Source organism: Triturus cristatus, chromosome 2_1 (genome assembly GCF_964204655.1).
Source record: "Triturus cristatus chromosome 2_1, aTriCri1.1, whole genome shotgun sequence".
Classification (NCBI taxonomy): domain Eukaryota; kingdom Metazoa; phylum Chordata; class Amphibia; order Caudata; family Salamandridae; genus Triturus; species Triturus cristatus.
Window position 1 is genome coordinate 45,335,805 of NC_140581.1, and position 22,013 is coordinate 45,357,817.

The 22,013-nt window shown below is 47.9% G+C and overlaps 1 protein-coding gene across 2 annotated transcripts in view; it reads left to right on the top strand.

The window, feature by feature from the left end:
• The window catches only part of LOC146863690 (uncharacterized), a 367,891-nt gene that overhangs the window by 237,884 nt on the left and 107,994 nt on the right, over positions 1 to 22,013 (top strand). For both annotated transcript variants that reach the window (XM_085627822.1, XM_085627823.1), the window contains one exon: positions 19,189 to 19,334. In XM_085627822.1, coding sequence (XP_085483948.1) covers positions 19,189 to 19,334 — 146 coding nt within the window. The remainder of the gene's footprint in view (positions 1 to 19,188; positions 19,335 to 22,013) is intronic.

Genomic DNA, 22,013 nt, shown 5'->3' on the forward strand with positions numbered 1-22,013 from the left:
GGCAGGGACGTTCCGGGGACCATCTCTCGGTCCCCTAGGGAGACCAAGGCCATGGCGGCTGGTTCCCATTCTTCGGAGTCTTCCATCTCTTCCCCCAGGGCTACGGAGGCCATTTGTCGAGCCGGCGGGGTTGTCGTGGCGGGTCGTTGGTACATGGGACATTGAGGGTCGCTGGCATAGTGTCCGGTCTGTTGGCAGCGGAAACAGGTGATCCTCACTCGGGGCCCCGACCTCCCCGGTGGCCCGGTGCTGGCCGGAGGTGGAGCTGGAAAGGGCGGAGGTTGTCCTCTGGGGGGACTGAGCTGGGATCCCCCCGGGAGTTCTCTTGGCCGGCCTTGATTCCCTCCGCCCCTCTGGCGGGGGGTCCCTGACTGTGGCGACCGTAGTCTCCCACGGGACCCCGGGAGGCCCGGGTGTTTACCCATCGGTCAGCCTCGACGGCCAGTTTTCGAGGGTCCGTGAGTTTGCTGTCCAGGAGGTGCTGGCGCAACTCCACAAAGCAATTGGCAGACAAGTGTTCCCATGCGATTAGGTCGAACAGCTCCTCAAAGGTGGAGACCTTGCTGCCCTTGATCCACCCGTCCATGGCCCGGCTGTAAAAGTTCACGTACTCCACCCAGGTGGTACCGGGTATCTTCTTGCAGTCTCTAAATCGTTGCCGGTACATTTCAGGGGTGAGCCCATATCTGGCTACTAGGGCCTCTTTCATGTGACTGTAGGAGTTCAGCACCGTGGAGGGCAGGTCCAGCAGGGTATCTCTCCCCTCGCTCAGGAACCGGCCCCACAGCCCAGCCCCCCAGTCTTTCTGCGGGACTCGGTGGGAGGTCATGGCGACTTCGTAGGCCTTAAACCATTGCTGGATGTCGTCGTTCTTATAGTATTCCTTCACCACATCCTTGGGGATGTGGACCTTTGGCGGCGGAGGAGGGGGGTTGGGTTTCCGAGGGTCTGACCTCCGCATTCTTAGCCTTGAGCTCGATCTCTTTCAGGCTACGTTCGTGCTCCAGTTGGAGTTTTCTTTCTTTGTGTTCTCTCTGTCGTTTCTTTTCCTCGAGTTCTCCTTGTAGGCGTAATTGTTCTACCGCCAGCTTCTTTTCGGCCAGTTTTAGCTCTCCCTCAATTTTTAATTTTGCTAGTTCTAGTTCGTGGTTGCGACATCTTTCTCGGTCCGCTAGCTCCTCTGGGGATAGGCCCCCCTCGGGGGCGCCGTTCCTCCCCGGGGTGCTTCGTGGTTCGTTAGGCGGCTCTCCTTCTGTTTGTGTCCGGGGAGCTCCTGCCTCGACCCAGGTTTTAATGCTACCTGGAAGTCCTCTTTCGTGCTTAGTCTGGTGGTAGCGATTCCAAGGTCTTTGCAAAATTGTTTCAGTTCTTGGTGCGTATAAGATTCCAACTGGTCCTCTCGGAATGTCGTGCTCGTGTTGGTACCTGCGGCACCTAGGGAGGTTTCTCCTTCCATTTCTTCTTGGTAGTGCGTCAGCCGTTTACTGCACGATCTCTAGGTGTTGGCTCGGATCCCGTCGCATGCCACCAAATGTTGGAAGGCGTTCACCGGGGAGGCTGCGGAATGCGTTCCTGACCACCCGGAGACCCACCTTTCCCAGAGATAGGCCGAGCAAGAGCGGGGAGGCCCTTCCTGGAAGGGTCGCGTACCTAGGATCGCACACGCTGCGCTTACTCTCTTCTAATAGAGGGACACCACACAGTAGTTCTTCGTAAGACAATATACTTTATCGTTAGTTGCAAGGGATCTTTATGATCCGGAAGGCAGGTACAGAATTAGTGCCACAAACGGTGGCGATCTCGTGATGGGGGGTATGGAGGTAGCGGGACAGTCCTTGAGTCAGTGTCTCTGCGGAGTATCCGGCGCACAGCTCTCAATCCTCGAGCTGAGGGGATGTTGCTTCTCTCTGCAATCTCTGCCGATTCTCTTGGAGTAGGGGGCCGCGAGTCACTCAGCAGGCACAGGAGGTTCGTAGTTCGGGGAGCCGCGACGGCGTCAGCAGGGCTCAGATGGTTCAGAGTTCGGGGAGCCGCGACAGCGTCAGCAGGGCTCAGATGGTTCAGAGTTCGGGGAGCCGCAACGGCGTCAGCAGGGCTCAGATGGTTCAGAGTTCGGGGAGCCGCGACAGCGTCAGCAGTGCTCAGATGGTTCAGAGTTCGGGGAGCCGCGACAGCGTCAGCAGGGCTCAGATGGTTCAGAGTTCGGGGAGCCGCGACCGCGTCAGCAGGGCTCAGGTGGTTCAGAGCTCGGGGAGCCGCGACAGCGTCCGCAGGGCACAGATGGTTCAGAGTTCGGGTAGCGTTCTTCGGTTCGGGGGGCGATCGAGCCGCGACCAGGTCAGCAGGCTCTCGTCAGTCCAGGTCTTCTCTGCCTCCCGTCCCTTCCACACCCCTTGTTATACTTCCCCTCCTCTTTGAAGTCCGGAGTCCTCGCCGAGAGGGGTCTTGGTGCCTGGGGGGCGGTGTGTCGGGGCTTCCTGTCGCTCGGCCCTTTGATCTGTTCAGGTGGGTCCGGGAGGAACTCCAGACACCCAGCAGGCGAGGCGGCCGCTCACCGGGGGCCTGGTGGTCGATCGAAACCTCCCTTGGGGAAGAGACCAGAGGTGTGACAGGGTCGGCGCCTCTCGGTCTGGCTTGGGGGGTTTCACTCTCCCTCGGCCGGGCATGCGTGTTGGGGGTCTGGCCGGCCATCGGGATGCTGGGCCAGGGTGGCTGGAAGTCTGTGACATTGAGGATCGGTGCGGTTGCAGGGTGGCTTGCTGGTCAGGAGGGCCCACGCCACGAGGCCGGTCTCACAGACCCTCACGAGCAAAGGGGACTTCATGCCCCAACCCAGTGCATGCCAAGAGGAGCATTTGCTGAGTGGTGGACAAAGGGGCATGGCCTCCAAAGAGCTCTCAGCAATGCAGCTGTGTGGGACTAACTGGAGGTAACAGAAAGGGTTCCTGGCTCCCAAGGACCCTCAGCATGCACCAGGAGGCACGTTTACAGAGTGATGCAGAAAAGGGGTGAGGACTCCATTGACCTCGAAGATATCACTTTGTGTGGGACTTACTGGAGGTAACATAAGGGGTAGTTGGCCCCCAAGGTCCAACTAGTAGTATGCCAGGAGATGCGTTTGAAGAGTAGTGGTGAATGGAGGCGGGGCCTCCAGCAACTAGTGGAGGGGGCTGCGTGGCCCCCCCTTACCTGACCCAATGTTGGCCCTGGGGACCCATTACCCTGGGCCAGGCCCTTTTGAAAAGGGCGAGAGGGCCCCATCCTGGGGGACAATTTCGGGGGAGGGGTCACGCGGCCTTCCTCCTGGGCTGATTACGTCCCCGGGACCCCATCTTCGGGACCCAGCCTTTTTATTATTAAAATGTTTTTTTTCAAATGAAAGGGGAGGGCTGTGTGACCCTCTCTACTGGGCTGATTTCTGCCTCAGGGACCTCATCCCACAGGGCCCGGCCTCTATTCTTAGTGCCCTGGTCCCACTCAGGGCACCGATTCACTTTCGCTGGGGACCGCGGGGGAAGCTTGAAGGAACCGCAGTGCCTGCTGGCTACCCGTCTCCTGCAGGAGCCAGCACTGCTTTTCGACATAGGGAGCTGCTGGAAAGGCAGCTTCCTGTGTCTAAAGCAATACTCCTCCGCTTCCAGCTAACAAGAGCATTTTTAATGCTTTTGCTTGCTGGAAGTAAAGCATTTATGTGGCTTGGCTGGAGCAGTTAAAGCTCCTGCCAAGCCATAGCAAATAGCTATGTCTCTGTGGTGGGCTCTCCGGGACATAGTCATCCCTAGCTGGTGGCGGTCCCCAGGGCCAACTATGACTCCAGGAGGGGGGCTGCATGGCACCTCCTCCTTTCTTGTTGGTGGACCTGTCCCAGAGAGGTGCTGGCCCCTGGTGCCCCTCAAATATTTACAAAAAGAGCTTGGCCCCAGAAAGGTGGTGGTCGCTGGGGCCCGGGTGGGTCCCTGATACCCCCATAACAAAGAATTAGCCCTAGAGAGGTGATGGTCCCCAGGGCATGGGGGAGTCCAAGAGGCCCCTCCCATTTTGCTTTTGACATGTAGACCCAGGGAGATGGTGGTCCCCGTGCCTGGGGGGTGTCCGAGAGGCCCCACTTGTCAGCACGGAGAACACTGGTACATGCCCTGGTGACATCACGCCTAGACTATGGCAATCTACTTTACCTGGGCACCACCTGCAAAGCCATGAATCGCCTTCAGGTAATACAGAACGCGGCTGCCCGTCTCATCTTAAAAATCCCAAAACGATCAGACACCAAAGCCGCTCTCAAAACCCTCCACTGGCTGCCAGTTAAAAACAGAGTGGTATTTAAAGCCCTCTGCACCTGTCACCGCATCCTGGCTAAAAAATCTCCGATCCCACTCCAGAACTTGGTGACAAGGTATACACCAGCACGTGATCTGCGCTCAGCATATGGGGGTCTACTATTGGTTCCAAGAATCAAAAAGGCCCGCATGGGCGGACGCTCCTTCCGCTATCTGGCAGCAAAGAGCTGGAACTCCCTCCCTCTCCATCTTCGCCTTGACTCATCCGAAACCAGCTTCCGCAAGAACCTAAAAACATACCTGTTCTCCAGATAAAAGATCTCCGGTCTGCAACCCTCGCAATGAGTTTTTCAGTTGTAGCGCGGGGACACGCTTCTGCGTAACCATGCGCTTTATAAGCTACCCTTATTATTATTATTACTTATTGTCAAAATTTCCCTGGGACCTGGCCCACCCGGGGTCCAATTGCTAATGAAACACAGAAGCCCAAGCTTCAATTAAAAAAATAATTATGACAGGATCAACAGATCCCGCTGACAATTCTAAAATGAAAATGCTTTTTGGCCCTGTGGGGTGCCTGTGCGACCCCACTAGAGGCCTAGGGTATCAGGGTATTTCTACCCTGCCCCCTTTCCTTTTTTAAATGTTTCTTCAAGCCGAGTCCCAAGATTGCTGCCAACATTTCCTGGTTTGAAGTGTTGGCAGGCAATCAGATTTCAGCACGAGATCGGGAGGGGTTGCAGATCCTCTGCATCTCTTTATGTACAATTGGAAATAACTTGCTTTCTGGACCAACAACTAACTTTGTGCCAAATTTGGAGTAATTCCGTTCAGTAATTCGGGCTGTAGCCGTGTCTAAAGTCCCTATGCAAATGAACATGGGGAAAATGCATTTTAGGAGCCCCTTTTTCTCAGCCCCGCTCTAAGGATCACCCCAAAACTTTAAAGTGAGCGACAAACTAGTTTGGAAAATGTAGCGTGAATTTAGCAAGCAATGCCAAAGTTATTGGCAAATGAAAAAACACTCTTCTTTTGCAAACAACATATAACTACCTAATGACGACCGCCAGTAGGTAATATACTACTATATAATAAATAGTAAACACATTCTCCTCATTGGTGAATTCATAGTAGTGGCAAACAAGAAAGGACTGTGAGAATGTTCTTTCTATTAACGCTGCCATGCTAGTAAGGTAACATATCAATGTTTGTGGTTATGATGCCATATCAACTTTGCTGCCACAGTGAGTCATTATATTTGAATAAAAAGGTACAGATCCTGTGCTAGTCCTATGCTTAAAGACTTTGCCGTATAAAATCAAAAAATGTTGTCCCTTACTATCTCAGCGTGGATGGCACTGTGCTAATCCTCTGTTTAAAGACTTTGATAGAAAAGCAGACATTTGGGTTGAGCAGAGCTAGAGTGGTGCTGGTGTTGAGGGTGCTCTACACAGGAGCTGCTTTTCACCTAAACTTGAGAACTACCCAGAGTTCTCTGCTTCTTTTTAATAATTTATGCATCACTCCATCCCTGAAATGGTATTGTTTTTACCTATACTGTGTGCTCCCTTGGGTCTGGATAAAGCTCTACCTCTCTGAAGAGCTCTAATGAGTGCAAACCACGTTTCAGGGGTTGCTTTTATTCATTTCAAGTTGGCTCGATTAATATTTTACCAATTTAAAGCTGTAATACTATGCCTCGAGTGGTAAAAGGCTTTTGTCATTTTACAGTTCGGCATGGACAGTACTGTGCTAGTCCTATGCTTAAAGACTTTGCCGTAGAAATGGCAAAAGACTTTGTCCCTTTCTATCCCGACATGGTTGGCACTGTGCTAATCCTATACTTAAAAACTTTGATGGAAAAGCAGACATTTAGGGGGAGCAGATCTAGAGTGTCACTGGTGTTGAGAGTGCTCTATACAGAAGCTGCTTTCCACCTAAACTTGAGAACTACCCAGAGTTCTCTGCTTCTTTTTTGCATGATGTATGCGTCACTCTATGCCTGAAAGGCTATTGTTTTAAATTATACTGGGTGCTCCCTTGTGTCTGGACAAAGCTATGGAAGGGCATTGTTTTGATATATATATATATGGTAGGTAGGTAGGTAGTTATAGTTAGGACCTATTTTCCATATGAAATCCGCAACATTCTATTCCCAATAACTTTGGCGCCGGTTGACGAATCTTCGCAAAATTTTCAAGACTTTTGGCCAGCTCCGGTCTGCTCCTATCCTGAAAGTCATGGGGTGATTCGTCAAGCGAGGTCCTAGAAAAAAGGGGGGTCCCAAAATGTGATTTCCCCATGCAATTTTCCATAGGAACCTTTAGTCGCAGCTACAGCCCGAACTGCTGAGCGGAATTACACCAAATTTGGCAAAAAGTTAGCCCTTGGTTCAGAGCCGTGCCTTTTAGTTAAACGGTGTAAATCCGTTCAGTAGTTCCTGAGAAAATCAAAAGTAAAATCACATATATATCTGGGCGGAGCCTAACCACACATCTCATCGTGAGATCTGATTGGCTGTCAGCACTTCATCCAAGAAGTGTGAGCAGCCATCTTGGGACCAATATACATGATAGCACCTCATTAAAAAGCATTGCAGTTAATAGAAGGTTTTAAGACTTTAGTTACATTATAAATCATTTTTTGATGGTACCATACTCATTTTAGGAATTGTGGTGTGTTCTAAGGTGATTTTACCATGTGAAAAAGCCTTCTGCTGGGATATTATATAGTAATCTGGTTACAGTAATTAACCACCGCCGACACAGTTGGTGTTTAACTCAAGTTTTTTATCTCCCGAGTGCCGGGAATACGTCTTCTCACCACCATTTACTCGCGGCATTTCCATGGCCGCCTACGTTCCCGGCATGCCTCGGGCGCACGCTCACAACGACTAGAGCGCGTCACCAGATATCTCCCCCTTTTGGACACACACAAGAATTAACAGGTAAGGAAGCAGCGAGTATAAGTACATTCCAGTCTTACTTGACTCTCATGTCAAAGTCTTCAAACCTCTTTGGCACTTCGACCAGTCTGCCCAGCCTTGTTTGGGAGTGTGTCGGGATGAGGGCCGTACTCTGGTTACTTACTGGAAGTCCTTCTCCTACCTTCGCTTCCCCTTTCTGCTCTCTCACTCTTCCCCTGATGCCTGGGTTCCTCGGTGTATGCTGACTGGTTATTTCTACGCCTTCACTCTCCTCTGAGGTGTTTTGGTCTTCACTACCTCGTTTAGGAGTGGTGGGCCCTTGCACGGTGTACTCTAGCTCCAGTGCCGTTTCGGGCTCATTGCCTTCCTCTGGGGTAGGCGAACTCCTACTCTCCGGATCTTCCCACTTCATGATTCTGTTGCATCTCGCCATCCTATCTTGCGACCATACTTTCCCATCACTCAACAGGGCTGACCTGGAGTAAGGTTCCACAACTTGTAAAGGTGGACTAAATTTACTGTCTCCTTTCTTCTTTAGTACTGCTTGTTTCACTCTAACCCACTCACCCCTTTCTAGGGTTACTTCCTTGACATTTCGACGTTTGTTGCAGTACTCGGTGTAGAAGGCTTGCGCCTTGTCGATGTTGCGACGCACCACAGCCGAAGACCACCTGCTTTGGACAATTAGTTGTTTCCACGCCAGATTGTCCCTCGTGAAGCGGTCACATCCTCGGAGTATTTTGAATGGGCTGTATCCGGTGTTTGTTGGGGTGATGCAATAGGCCTATAGCATCCTTTGGAGCTCGTTTTCCCAGTTTGATCCAGCACTTAACACTGCTTGCACCGACCCCATAATTACTCGATTGAATCTCTCTGCTAGTCCATTTCCCGCCGGGTGGTACAGTGGAGTATGTTTGACTTCTATTCCGTTGCGGTCCATGAACGCGTTCCATTTTGCTGAAATGAATTGCGGTCCATTGTCACAGGTGACCACTTTAGGGATACCGCCTCGGTGTCAGCCACTTCACACACATCCACTTCCGGCCACTTAGAGTACCTATCTACCAGTACTATGGCATATTTGGGCACGCCTTTGGTATCCAGAATGGGACCCAATATGCCACCGAAAGCATTTCCCACGGACTGGAAGGACAGGTGAATTTTCCTAGTGGCGGGCGTACTAGTACTTGGGTTTTGTCTGCCTGGTTGCATTGTTCGAACATTCTGACGTGTTTCTCTAGTTGACTGTCCATGGCTGGCCACCAATACGCCTGCTTTGCTCTTGCTTTGGTCTTCATGATCCCAAGGTGCCCTTCATGTAGGATGGTTAGGAGATGATTCACCAAGGGCTGTGGAGGGACCACCTTGTCTCTTCTTAGTAGGAACACTGGGTTGTCTCCGATAGATAATTCCTCCCGGACTTCCCAGAATTTCCTCAGATTGCTGTCTAGGTGCTTCTTGTCTGGCCACCCTTGCGTTACATAACTCTTCACACCTTCCAAGGTATCATAATTAGCGTACGCTTCCTCCCACTCCTGTGCACTGATCACTCCTTCGTGGTCTTGTGCGAGTGCTACCAAGTAGCCTTCCCATTCTGAGGGCTCTTGATCTGCTGCCGGCTCCATCGCGGCTGCTCTGCTCAAAAAATCAGCTACTTTGTTTTTGGTGGCAGGAAGGTACTCCACCTCGTACACATAATCAAGTAGTCTCAGAGTCATCTTCGCAATACGGGGAGTCACGTGTGCATGTCCACAAGATGTCAGGACTCTCACCAGTGGTTTGTGATCAGTGCGGAGTAGAAATTTTGATCCCCACAAAAACTGTCTGAACCGTTCCATGGCCCAGACTGTTGCCAACATCTCCTTTTCTATCACACTGAATTTCTCCTCGTTGGGTGCTAGAGACCGCGAGGCAAAGCTGATCGTGGTGACTTCTCCTTCCTGGGATCTCTGCATTAGCACCGCACCCAGTCCCTTGTCGCTGGCATCGGTGGTTAGTATGGACAGGGCCGCTTGGTCGAACCCCTTGAGAGGGATGGCGGCACAGATGTCTTGCTTTAACAGATCAAATTCCTTTTGTTCTTCGTATGCCCATTTGAAGGTGTTCTTCTCTTTCAGGAGTTGTCTCAAGTGGTGTGTTTTGGACGCAAAGTGAGGGACAAATTTGCTGTAACACTCCGCCATGCCTAAGAAGGAACAGACATCTTCCTTCCTTTTGGGTGTAGGCGCTTCTTTGATGGCTGCCACGTTGGCTCGTTTCGGTTCTATCCCCTTTCCGCTGATCTCGTGGCCTAAGTATGTCACTGATCCCACACCGAACTTGCATTTTTCCCATTCTGCGGTGAGACCATTTTGTGCCAGTATGGTCAAAACAGCGTGCAGTTTGGCATCATGGTCTTCCTTTGATTTCCCCATGACGAGGATGTGGTCCTGAAAGTACTGCACTCCTTCCACCTTCTGGAACAATCGGTGCATGAGCTTTTGGAATACCGCGGCAGCTGATGCTAATCCAAACGGCATCCTAAGGAATTTATAGCATCCAAAAGGCGTGATGAACGATGTCAGGTGATTGCTTGATGGGTGCAAGGGGATTTGATGGTACGCGGAGGTAAGATCCACCGTTGAGAACCACTTGACTCCCTTTGTTTTCGCCAGCATTTCGGTAATCCGGGGTAGTGGGAACTTGTCCACCATGATGTTCTTATTGAGCTCCCTCAAATCCACGCATAGGCGCACCTTCCCGTTGGGTTTCTGTGCGACCACTAATGGTGCGAGCCACTCTGCACTTTCGATGGCTTCTATGATGCCGTTTCTCTCCAGGCGTTGTAGTTCTTCCTGGACCGCCTCCCTGCTTCTGAAGGGAATGTTGCGAACCCTGTGGCTTACCGGTTTTGCCCCAGCCTTAAGGCATATCTTGTGCATGAATTTTGTCATCCGACCTATCGTCCCCTTGAAGACTTCTGGGTATTCCTTCTTCCACGCGTTTTCTTCATATGCTTGGACTGTGTCTGTCATCAACACCTGAGTGGTACCGCCGGGATTGAGTTGGATTCCTAGAGCTCCTTGATCCATCCACCCTAGAACGGGACTCTTCTCTGCGACGTACAGCTTTCCTTTTGCAGTCCGCCCCTTGAACTCGAACGCCAATGGTCGATACCCCACCATGGGTATAGGTTCCCCTGTGAATGTGACCGGGTGTATATCTGTGGGGTGCAGGTCCGCGCCCACTCTGGGTTCAAAGTCTCTTTCCCATATGGTTCGTTGAATAATGGTGTACGGGGAGCCGGAATCCGCCACCATGTTCACCTGTACACCTCCGATCGACATTTGTAATGCCGGTTTCTTGGATCTTGTGCAGTTTACTCCAAGAACTTGGTCGTCTATACACAAGACTTCGTCCTCTTCATTCTCTTCTTCATGAGCTTCCTCGTCTCCGTTCCATTCCTGGGTGACGTACTTCACTTCCGTTCTTCTGAGCTTACGCCGGCACACCTTTTCATAGTGTCCCATTATTCCGCAGGAGGAGCACTTGGCTCTGAACGCCGGGCATCCTTTGTCGTTGCTTGCATGTGTTTGGCTACCACACCTGTAGCATGTGTTTCTGCTTTCTCCTTGTGGTCTCTGGGTTCTCATGGACTTCTTAGGGTATTTCTTATGGTACCTTGAGTTTGGCGGTGTTTGTGGCTGTGTTGCTTCAGGCCTGTTTTTGTCTGATATCTTGCATACTGGAGTTCTGTTGATGCTCTCCCTTTTCGCCGCTTCTGCACACCTCTTTGACAGTTCTGCCTTCTTCACCAGTGCCACTACTTCTTGGAGGGGTGCATCTCCATTGACCCACAACTTCTCTTGGATCCCTGTATTGGCAGTGTGTATTATGATCTGATCTCTGATGAGTTTGTCGTGTAGGGTACCGAATTTGCACGTCACCGCTAACTTCTGTAGTGCTGCCACGTACTCGTCTATCGATTCTCCGCTGCTTTTATTTCCTTTGGAAGACATTGCATCTGTCTATGGCTGTGCACACTACTGGGCGGTAGTGGGAGTCTAGATCTTCCAGCGTGTGTTGGAGCTCGTCCGTGTCGTCTGGGGTTCTGGTCTTCTTCACCAGGTTGTCATACACTCTGATGCCTAAAGGACCTAGGTTGTGCAGAAGTATTTTCTTCCTCCTTGAACTGGAGAACGCTCCTTCCCCTTCTTCCTCTAGGGCTGCTAGGTAGTTCAGGAAATACCACTTCCAGTCTTGCCATGGCTTGGCTGGCTCACCCCTCTTGGGTAAGAAGGGGAGTAGGTTGGGGAGCAAAGACAACTTCGCGCACATTTTACCCCCGTTGCGTTGGGCAGGGACCTGTTGTGTGGCAACCCCTGGTGGGCTCCCTGGGGCTTGCCTCTCTCCTGGCCCGCTTGATTGCGTGGGTGAAGGGTCTCCTCCCCCTTCTCGGGACCTCCAGTGCTATGCTCTCCTATGGCGTGTTGACTGATCTCTGTGGGTCTCCCCTGGCGTGCGTAGGGACGTGCTGCTGTGTCCTGTGGTGCACAGCTGTGTCTCTGGTTACTCACTGTGAGAGAACACTACAGCTTCTGGCCTTGGGTTCAGCAGATTGTTTAGACCTCGGGCGTGTCCGCACCTTGTTGATGTCAACCTGACCTCTGATAGTGCCCCCGGACCCTTCTCTTACTAGCACTGGCTTTTGTGTGCTGCAGTATGGTCTCTCGTGCCTTCTGGGCTTCAGTGGCACCAGCTCGCCCTTGCAGGTTATGGCAATGGCGCCCGCTGGGGAAAAAGGGTCAGCGTCGGTGCAGTGCGCTCGTGGGCTCGACAATGTGCTTCCCTGCACGTGGTGCAACACGCTCCTATGCCGCGCTCGGGTCTGTGATCGGGGGCCCGGTGGGTTCTGGACGTGCACCGCTCAGTTGGCGGTCGCGGCGCCCTCGCAGCCTTGTCGCCACTTCTTATAGTAATCCGGTTACAGTAATTAACCACCGCCGACACAGTTGGTGTTTAACTCGAGTTTTTTATTACCCGAGCGCAGGGAATACGTCTTCTCACCACCATTCCCTCGCAGCATCTCTATGGCCGGCTACGTTCCCGGCATGCCTCGGGCGCACGCTCACAACGACTAGAGCGCGTCACCACATATTATGAATCATATTTGAGATAAAACTATTTTCTCATGCTTTTCCCACATAGGTTTGGAAGGTGATCTATAAGCTAAACTGAGAGCATATTTTCTGTAAATTCACATTATCTTTCTCAGTCAAGTGAGAATGAAGTCTAACATTCTCAGTAAAACATGTACATCCAACAAGGGCAGAGACTGTCAGTTGATTCCTTTGTGTTCTACTGCAGCTTCCCAGAGTGTTTTAAAGAACAACTAGAGCGCTAACAGTCCTACTTATTACAAACACATTGCACACCTGAAGCCATCTTGATTGGAATAAAGTGGTAACTCTTAAAACATTTAATTTAAAAAGGAACAAAATGAGGGGGTTCATTTTGCCATAGAAAGTATGATTAGTGCTGCAGAAAGAAACATGAGGGCACATTTTGAGTGACTTCTCAAATACTCTTCTATTTCATTAAAACATTCTGACATGCAGACTGAAACACTTTCAATACCAGCAGCAGACTTCCTTGGTGAGCAGTAGCTTTACTACAGTGATCTAATGAGCAACTAGAGTGCTAACATTCTGAATTTATGGCAAATGTGTGACACATCTGAATGCCTTCTTGATGGAATCAAAGTACAAAACTGAAAGTATTTCCTACTGAGGAGACTGTAGTAAATGAGAAAATTAGGAAACTTCATAACATATAAGTCTCCCAAGATGGCCACCAGAGACAAAAGAGCCCAAATGTAGCACAAATATCACCCAGATGTAGCCCAAGTATAGCCCAATGACAGAATGTCCCAGAGTGTTCTTAAGAACAACTAGAGCGCTTACTGTCTTACTTATGACAAAAGTATGGCACACCTGAAGCCATCTTGATTGGAATAAACTGGTAACACTTAAAACATTTAATTTAAAAAGGAACACAATGAGGGGGTTCATTTTGCCATAGAAATTATGATTAGTGCTGAAGAAAGAAAAATTAGGGCACATCTTGAGTGACTTCTCAAATCCTCTTCTATTTCATTAAAAAATTCTGACATGCAGACTGAAACATGCACTTTTAATACCAGCAGCAGACTTCCGTGGTGAGCAGTAGCTTTACTACAGTGATCTAATGAGCAACTAGAGTGCTAACATTCAGAATTTATGGCAAATGTGTGACATATCTGAGTACCTTCTTGATGGAATCAAAGTAAAAAACTGAAAGCATGTCCTACTGAGGAGACTGCAGTACATGAGGAAATTAGGAAACTTCATAACAAATAAATCTCCCAAGATGGCCACCAGAGACAAAAGAGCCCAAATGCAGCACAAATATAACCCAGATGTAGCCCAATGACAGAAGTGTGCAAAACACTTTTTATTTTTTGTGTTTTTGCAGTTTTATATAGTGCAGACTTGTCAGGTATTGGAGTGCGTTACATGAGCATTGGTTACATCACACAAGAACAAATTAATTTTGGTTGTAGACATGGGGAGATTAAGTGATTTGACCAGAATCACAGAATGTCGAGCTGAAGCAGAAACTCCAACCTGGTTCCCCAGTTGCAAAGTCTGCCGCTCTGGAGGTGACACCACATCCTCTCCACTAAATGCAACATTTAATCAAGTGGCCAACTGGATAAAAAAACATAAAGATAACAAATAATTTAAAAGTGCTTTGTCGCTATTTGAAAACTCAGAAAATATGTCCTTATTTTAGTTTTTTAGAGCACTAACCATAATTTTGATGCAAATAAGACACTCTCATATATGTAATTGCTAAAGGAAATGCTCTAGGTATTACAGTTTTGATTACATCAAGATGACGTCAGGCGTTCCACACTTTTGTAATGAATATAGAATGTTAGAAATCTAGTTGTTCATTAGGATACTGTTGAGAGGCAGAGGCCAGGGGCACGGACTCTGAAAATTGAAGGCAGGTAGGAGGGTGGAGAGGCAACAATTTGACCACACTGGGCAGGCAGGAAGGGCAGTGGCAGCACAACAGACTATGTAGGGCAGTGGAAAGGGGGCAGGGGCAACAAACCAACAATACAGGACTGACAAGAGAGGCTGTGGCAATATAATAGACCATTGTGTGCAGAAGGAAGAGGCAGTGGTAGTAAAACCATACATGCCAACAGACCCGATTCAGCCAGGAAACGTCCAATGTTTTTAATCTCAAATGGGCTTTATTTGATCTGTCTCCTGTCTACAATCTCCTCTTTTTCAATGTAACTCAAAGGGGAAAATCAATACCCCAGTTTTTTTTCAAAATCTCCCTCTTACCAAGTTCAAAATGTTCGAAAGTATGGTACATTGGATCATGGAAAGCAGGAGGAATTGGGGTAGGGACATGGACTCGGATAACAGAGGACAGGAGGGACATGAAGGGGTGCACCAAACTGACCCTACAGGGCAGGCATCAGGGTTTGCAGCAACCCAATACACCACACAGGGCATGCGGGACGGGAGTGCAGCACAACAATCCATAGAAAGCAATAGGGAGGGGACAGGACCATGCACATGGACAACAGAGAACAGAGGGGAAAGAGGCAATGGTAGCTAGTTGGCCATAATGGACAGACAGGAGAGAAATCTGCAGCATAACAGACCATAAAGGGCAGGAGGAACGGATCAGGGGCATTACAATGGAACAAACAAGCCAGGAGGGAGGGAATAGGGGTCTGCACATGGAAACAGAGGGCCGGGGGCAAGGGGGCAGGGCAGGAGCAGCAAGATGACCATGGAGGTCAGGCAGGATGGGCACTAGAAGCAAGACACACCATGGAGAGCAACAGTGAGACTATGATGGCATACACACAGACCATGGAGGGAAGGTGGGAGGGGGTCAGGGGCAGCTAGCTGACTACACAGGGAAGGTGGGAGGGGCCATGGCAGCACAGAAGGCCATGCATGGCAAGCGGGAGCGTTAGTGGCAGCATAATGGCTATGATGGGGAAGAAGGAGGGTGCAGGGGCATGCACAAAGGACCATGGAGAATAGAAGGGAGGGTCAGGACCTGGGCACAGACAAGAGAGTTCAGGGGAAGGGGCCTCACAACAGATCACGCAAGGCAGGCAGGAGGAGCAGTTGCAGCACAACAGACCAGGGAGGGCAGAAGGGTGTGGCAGTAAAATGGACCATGGAGGACAGGAGGAAGGGGATAGGGGCATGGAATGTGGACAGGCAGGGTGGAGGTGGCAGGGACAGGTGACAGTCATCTGACAATGCTAGGCAGGTGGGAGGGGAGTGGCAGCTCAACAGAACACTCAGAGTAGATAGGAGTGGCAGGTCCATGGAACATGGCGGGTAAAAAAGATGGAGCAGGGGCATGCACAAAGTCATCGGAGGGCAGGGGGATGGAGAATAGGGGCAGCAAGCTAAGCACATAGGCTAAGCAGGAGGTCAATGATGGGGCATAGAATTGGGCAATGAAGGGCAGGAGGAGTGGACTGGTACATCATGCTAAATGGAGGGCAGTGGCAGCACATCAGACCATGCATGGCAGGAAGGAGGAGGCTAGTCCATGGATTCAGACAACAGAGGATAGGGAGGAGGTGGTTGGGGCAGCAAGCTAACTGTTCAGAGAAGGCGGGAAGGCCAGTGGCAGAACAACGGCCACACAGGACTGTAATAAGGAAGCAGGGACATGGACTTTGACAATGGATGGTTAGGAGGAGGGAAGGCAGGAACAGCAAGCTTGGGTGGGGGCAGCACAATGCCAGGCCCTGCTTCCAACCCCCCACAATCCATTGCGATATGCATCTTACTTAATGTTTAAAAAAAAAAATTGCTGAAAAAAACAAAGATTACAGGGATGGTATAGTTAGACTCAGATTTCACTCATACACAACCAGTGAAATTCAGCAGTTATAGTTACCTGAGGTAACTATAACTCACGCCCCCGCAATGTACTGCTAATGACCTCAGACATTACATCATTCATGACATGGTCAGTTACATCACTCATGACATCACTCATGACATCTCAAATGAGCTGTTAATGGAATGGAACTATAATCGCTAGAACTTTATTTAGGGATAGTGTGTGTCTATTAACACCCCTTTTTTTCCTTTTCTTTCGTGTAAGAACCATTATAATACGCAACGTGCCCAGATTAATATGGCCGATAGCCTTTCACTTTAAAGTAGTGTGTAGTCCATTGTTTAGGTTGATGTTTGCAATTCTATGTATGTTTATCATGAATAAGTCACGTTGACCAACATACAGGTAGGGCGGTCACGGGGCAAGATATGCTGAAACGACATTGTGTGCATATTAACACTTGTTTTCTTTTCTTTATTGTATCAATTCCTGAATTTTCACATCGTGACCAGGCCAATATGGCCGCCAGCTTTTTGGATTAAAGTAATGCACTGCTGATGACATCACATATTACATCACTCATGACATGGTCAGTGACATCACTGATGACATCACTGATGACATCTCAAATGACATCACTGATTACATCATCTATGTGATCATCTAATGCACCTCCTCACACCCTAAAATACAGACTACCATTTTCGAAACCATAGACACACCGATACTAGTACAGCTACAATATTCTGTGCACTATGCATGCAGACCTCTAATCAGCTACACAGCTTTGAAACAGTCTTTTAAATACTCAGTTAGTACCTATGCAATCTAGGAATCCATCTGTCTGTCCTATGCACTTCTCCATTCACCCATCCAGCAATATCTACGTATCCTATCACTCCACCAATACCTAAGCACTTATAAATTCAGCACGCACTTTCTTTGCAACACTGAAATTACTCCAGTTATTAGTCGTATATGGCGTAGTCAAAAACACAAGTGCAGGTACAATATTTTGTACACTATGCATGCACACCTCTAACCAGCTGCAAACTATTGATACGCTCTTCTAAATACCCAGTTAGTACCTATGCAGTGTAGGAATCCTCCTGTCTGTCCCATGCATTTCTCCAATCACCCATCCAGCACTATCTACTTATCCTATTACTCCACCAATACCTAAGCACTTATAAATTCACTATACAGTCTGTTTGTAATACTGTAATTATTCTAGTTACTAGTCATGAAATTATGCAATGGCCTAGCTACTAACACAAGTACATCTATAATATTTTGTGCACTATCCAAGCAGACCTCTAACTAGCTACATACTATTGATACACTCTTCTAAATACCCCGTTAGGACTCATGCAGTCTAGGAATCGTCCAGTCTGTCCCATGCACTTCTTTAATCACTTATCTACCACTATCTACTTATCCTATCACTCCACCAATATGTAAGCACTTAAGTGTTCACTCTGTTTGCAGCACTGTCATCATTCCAGTTACTAGTGGTATTCTTATAAAATGACCTAGGCACCAACACAAGTACACATAAAATATTCTGTGCATAATCCTTACAAATCTCTAAGCAGATACATACTATTGCGTGGTTTTTCCTCTCCTTGTAAAGACGATCCCTTCATACACAGAACTTTGCGTTGAAGGGGCGTTCCATAGGTGTTGCTGTGGCTGTTCCCACGCAACACCCATAGAACAAGAAACATCTCCAGATTTATGAGAAATCGTAAATCTGGAGATATGTGTGAAAGCTGCGCCATCCTAGAGTTGGTGTGGTAAGGCGCAATGAGGAGAATCGTTTTCATTTCTCCTCATTTTTTCCTCTTTCAATGCATGCTGCATTCCACAGCATACATTGAAAGATGAAAATGCTTTTACTGATTGTTTTTGTGCAGGAAGGTGTCCCTTCCTGCACAAAAACAATCTCCACACGACACAGACATCCTTGCACCATGGTGCAAGGGTGCCTTTGTCACCGCATGGCTGCAGTTTGTGCAGCAGTGCAGAGGGAAGCACAGAGGTGCAACATATTCATGTATATATGTCACATCCCTGTGCTTCGGAACTGCCACAGTGCAGTGCAGCTAAAGAGCTTGCAGTGTCACGCTGCAGTACTTCCTCATAAATCTTCACCTATAAATTCACCATACACTACTAATGCATTCTTTCAGTCAATCATGCTGTATACATATATTCAACCAAACTTTCACACATTACCTTGCAATTATAGTTCTTTCTTTAACCAGATAAGGTAGTTCTGATAAGAACTTTTTTTTTCTTCTTTTTTCTTTAGCATTGTTTTTGTATTTTTAAAAAAAAAAAAAAATTTTTTTGTTTTTTTCAAAAAATGAACAAAAAAAGAACAAATAAAACAGGAAACATTTGGAATTACTTATCATTCCAAAAACAAAAAAAACAAAAAATTAACAACGACTCTATCCCTCTCTGTCTGGCAGACATTATCGCTAATTCCTGCCAACCTGCCAGTCTCCACCCCATGGACAAGCTGCCACTCAAGGGGGTTGTATGGTCACTTATGTTCTGGCTCTTAATGTCAACCTGTGCTTGTTGCTATCTTTTTCTCTTTAATCAACCCGGATCAAGTATTATATTAGTAGAGGACATTTATTTCAGACAATAGTCTCACCATGGTATTGGTATTCGAGCACCACCCTGCACATTGTGTCAGGCCGCTGCTTTACATGTATTCTTGCTAAGGCCCTGTCAGTGGCGTTAATGCACACTGGTGTCGGAAGGTTTCCAGGGCTTGATTGGGGCTGGTCAGTGTTTTTCAATCATTCTAAATATTCCAGTATTAAAATGCTTATCTCCGGCTTCCACTGGAGACCTGGAAGAGCCAGAATAAGTTGCTATCTTTATTTTTTGTTAGTTATATTCAGAGGGCACGTGGCAGAGGTAATACCGCTGTTAACGCCTCTTGGCTTGTGGCTCATCACACTACGGTGGGCTCCACTCTCTGCTGCATCAGTGTTCCGTCTCCATGCGATCTGTGTCATCTTTTTTGTTTTCCTTTCTCCTCAGGGAGGCATTGGTACTGTCCTCAGGAGTGGACCCTGAAAGATGAAAAGTGTTATTATAAATCTAAGGGGAGAGGCACCTGGGCCCAGGGCATGACGGACTGCATCGCCAAAGGTGGTTACATGATCATCCCCAGAACTTACACTGAGGTAAAGACATTCACTGTATTTCTGTATCTGTTGGAATGCCTGGTTTCATGGATTATCTGTTTATTCACCCCCCTTGAATGTCCTTTTCAGTGTCTGTGAAATCAGCTGGGTGCCCAGTAGCGGGATTCGACACCAAGGCTTTTGTCCGGGTCTCTCACTCTTACAGTGTATTCACTCGCTGTCTTCACCTAGCGCAGTCTTATATCCTCCACCTCCCTCACCCTTCTCCTCTTGCGGTTCATAGATAGAAAGAGCTCACTCCTCTCCTCAAGAGACTCTGGGACTGATTATATGCTGGCGGTAAGGATACTCCCTCGCCACGGTGATGGCGTAGCCTTACTGCCAACATAATGGCCCAACCGCGCAATTTAAATGCAGGCCAACCATAGGTTTGGCTAAGCAGTAGCTACTCTGTCCCCGCCAATGCAAAACCTCCATAATGGTCCGACGGAGAAAGGGTTGTCTGAGAAATGTCTATATAGGAGGTGACTCCCGAGGAAAGCGGCATTACAAAAAAATGGAAATTTATTTTCGAAAAGAAAAAAAGAAAACAGTTTTTTGCTGGGCTGCTCCATGCTGACGCAGCCGAGCACCAAATATCGAAAAGCATTGGCAGCAGCTACCATGATGGCTGTCTCTGCCAATGTATTTAAGATGACTGCCTGCTTGGTGGTCATTTATAAATTTTGCAAAGAATAATTTAGTTCGCCTCTGACGGAATGATGGGCCGTCCACCAAATAATACACCAGGCCCACTATTTGTTTGGTCACCATGGCGCATGCAGAAATAGAAGCTCTTACATTTTGTAGTCAATTCTCTTTTAATTATTAATTTTTCAAGAGGTGGTAGACGGGAGCACATTTCAAGGCATCGCCTTCCTCTAGCTGCTAAAATGCATATTCTGGAAGTGTGCTCAAATATACAAAGACCTGGATTTAAGATCCCACCACTGAACGCCAATGTGAGAAAGTGGTTTATTACTTTGAGTGGATTGGTGTCCACCGCAAATAATAAAGTCACTAGTTTGCTATGTCCAGTCAAAGGTTTCAGTAATTTAAACCTGAGCTAAACCCCTGGTAGCTATGGTACAGAGCAGATAGATGTAACTTAAAGAAAATGTGTAAAGCATTCAAAAGCATCAAAAAAGTTAAAAAGTTAAAAGCAAACACAATAAAAATGCCACTTCAAATTTGCAAACATAGAGAAAATTTTAATAAGGAACCAGAAACCAAAATGCCAAAAATTCTATAAGAGGATCCAGGGAAATGAAATTTCAGTGAAACTAGAAACATAAAGCGCAAAGCACCAATTGTAGTCAATGGTCACGGTAGGATGGGTCTTAGGCACAATTTTAAGCTGCCCCTAGTGCAGCATGTCACAGATACACAAAACAGATTGGCCCCACTAGGGCCTGGAGGTAGTGAAATTTGAAAAAAAGTTTCTAAGTCTGAATCTGAAAAGAGATTTTGTCATTTTTCTGACTAAGGGCCATATGTAGGCGGGCTAATACCGGTCGGTAACGGCCGAAAATCGGTAAATTTCCCGTTACCGACCGGTAATTAGCCCTTTGCGATGTAGGAGGCTTGATTTAAGGATTCAGTAATTTACCGATTCGGTATTTTAAGGAATCGGTAAAATACTGATTCCTTAATATAAGGAATCGGTAAATTACTGAATTCAAAAATCCTATTTAGGGAGCACTCAAGTGAGTGTATTTTTGGTTTAAGGATTTGTTATTTACCACCAACTACAAGTTGTTGGTAAATACCGAATAACTTTTAAAAAGCAATTTTGTGTTTTATTAAAAGTGCCATGTGGCAGACATACATGCCCTTAGGGCATGTATGTGCGCCACATGTGCACACATGCACGATTCAGTGATGCAACAGGGTGTCAATGTGACACCCTGCCACTCTTGAATATGCTCCCCCTATTACCGATTCGGTATTTACCGAATTGGTAATAGTGAATGGCTTACCATTCATTCAGGAATGAATGAGAAGGTATTCCTTATTACCGATTCGGTAAATACCGAATCGGTAATAATGAATATTACAGAATCGGTAAAATTCACTGATTGTTTACCTCCATTCTATTTTCCGATTCTTAAATACCAAATCGGTAAAATACGGTATTTAGGAACCGGTAAATAGAAATTACCTACATATGGCCCTAAATGTTTTTCTTCACACAGGACAAACCTTAAATTCAGTTTGACGGCGTGGAACTACTGGTCAAAAACTGTTTTCAGTCCGGCACTTGAAGCTCAGGAGCTCTGGAGCAATGTTTTCTCTTGCAGTCCTTCCAGGGGCACTTTTGCACATGTACCCCATGATAAATCATTCGTTGGCAGACTGGATAACACGTTCATAGGACTACAGTGGGGGGCAGCCACTGTTTAGGTGCAGAATGTCTTAGACCCAGGACTCAAAAAAGAAAACAGTTTTTTGCTGGGCTGCTCCGTGCTGACGCAGCCATAAATGTTGAAGGAAATTAATCTATCCAGGGGTCTTGCATTCCATGCCACGCCCTCAAAGATTGGCACAACAGATACCAACAAACTGGGATGGGGTGCCAATCTAGATAGTTGCTCAGTGTAAGGAATGTGGGCATACCTTGTCAGGCTGTTCCTCAATTTGGAGAATGCTAGAAGAAGTCCATCTGGCCCTGAACGAATT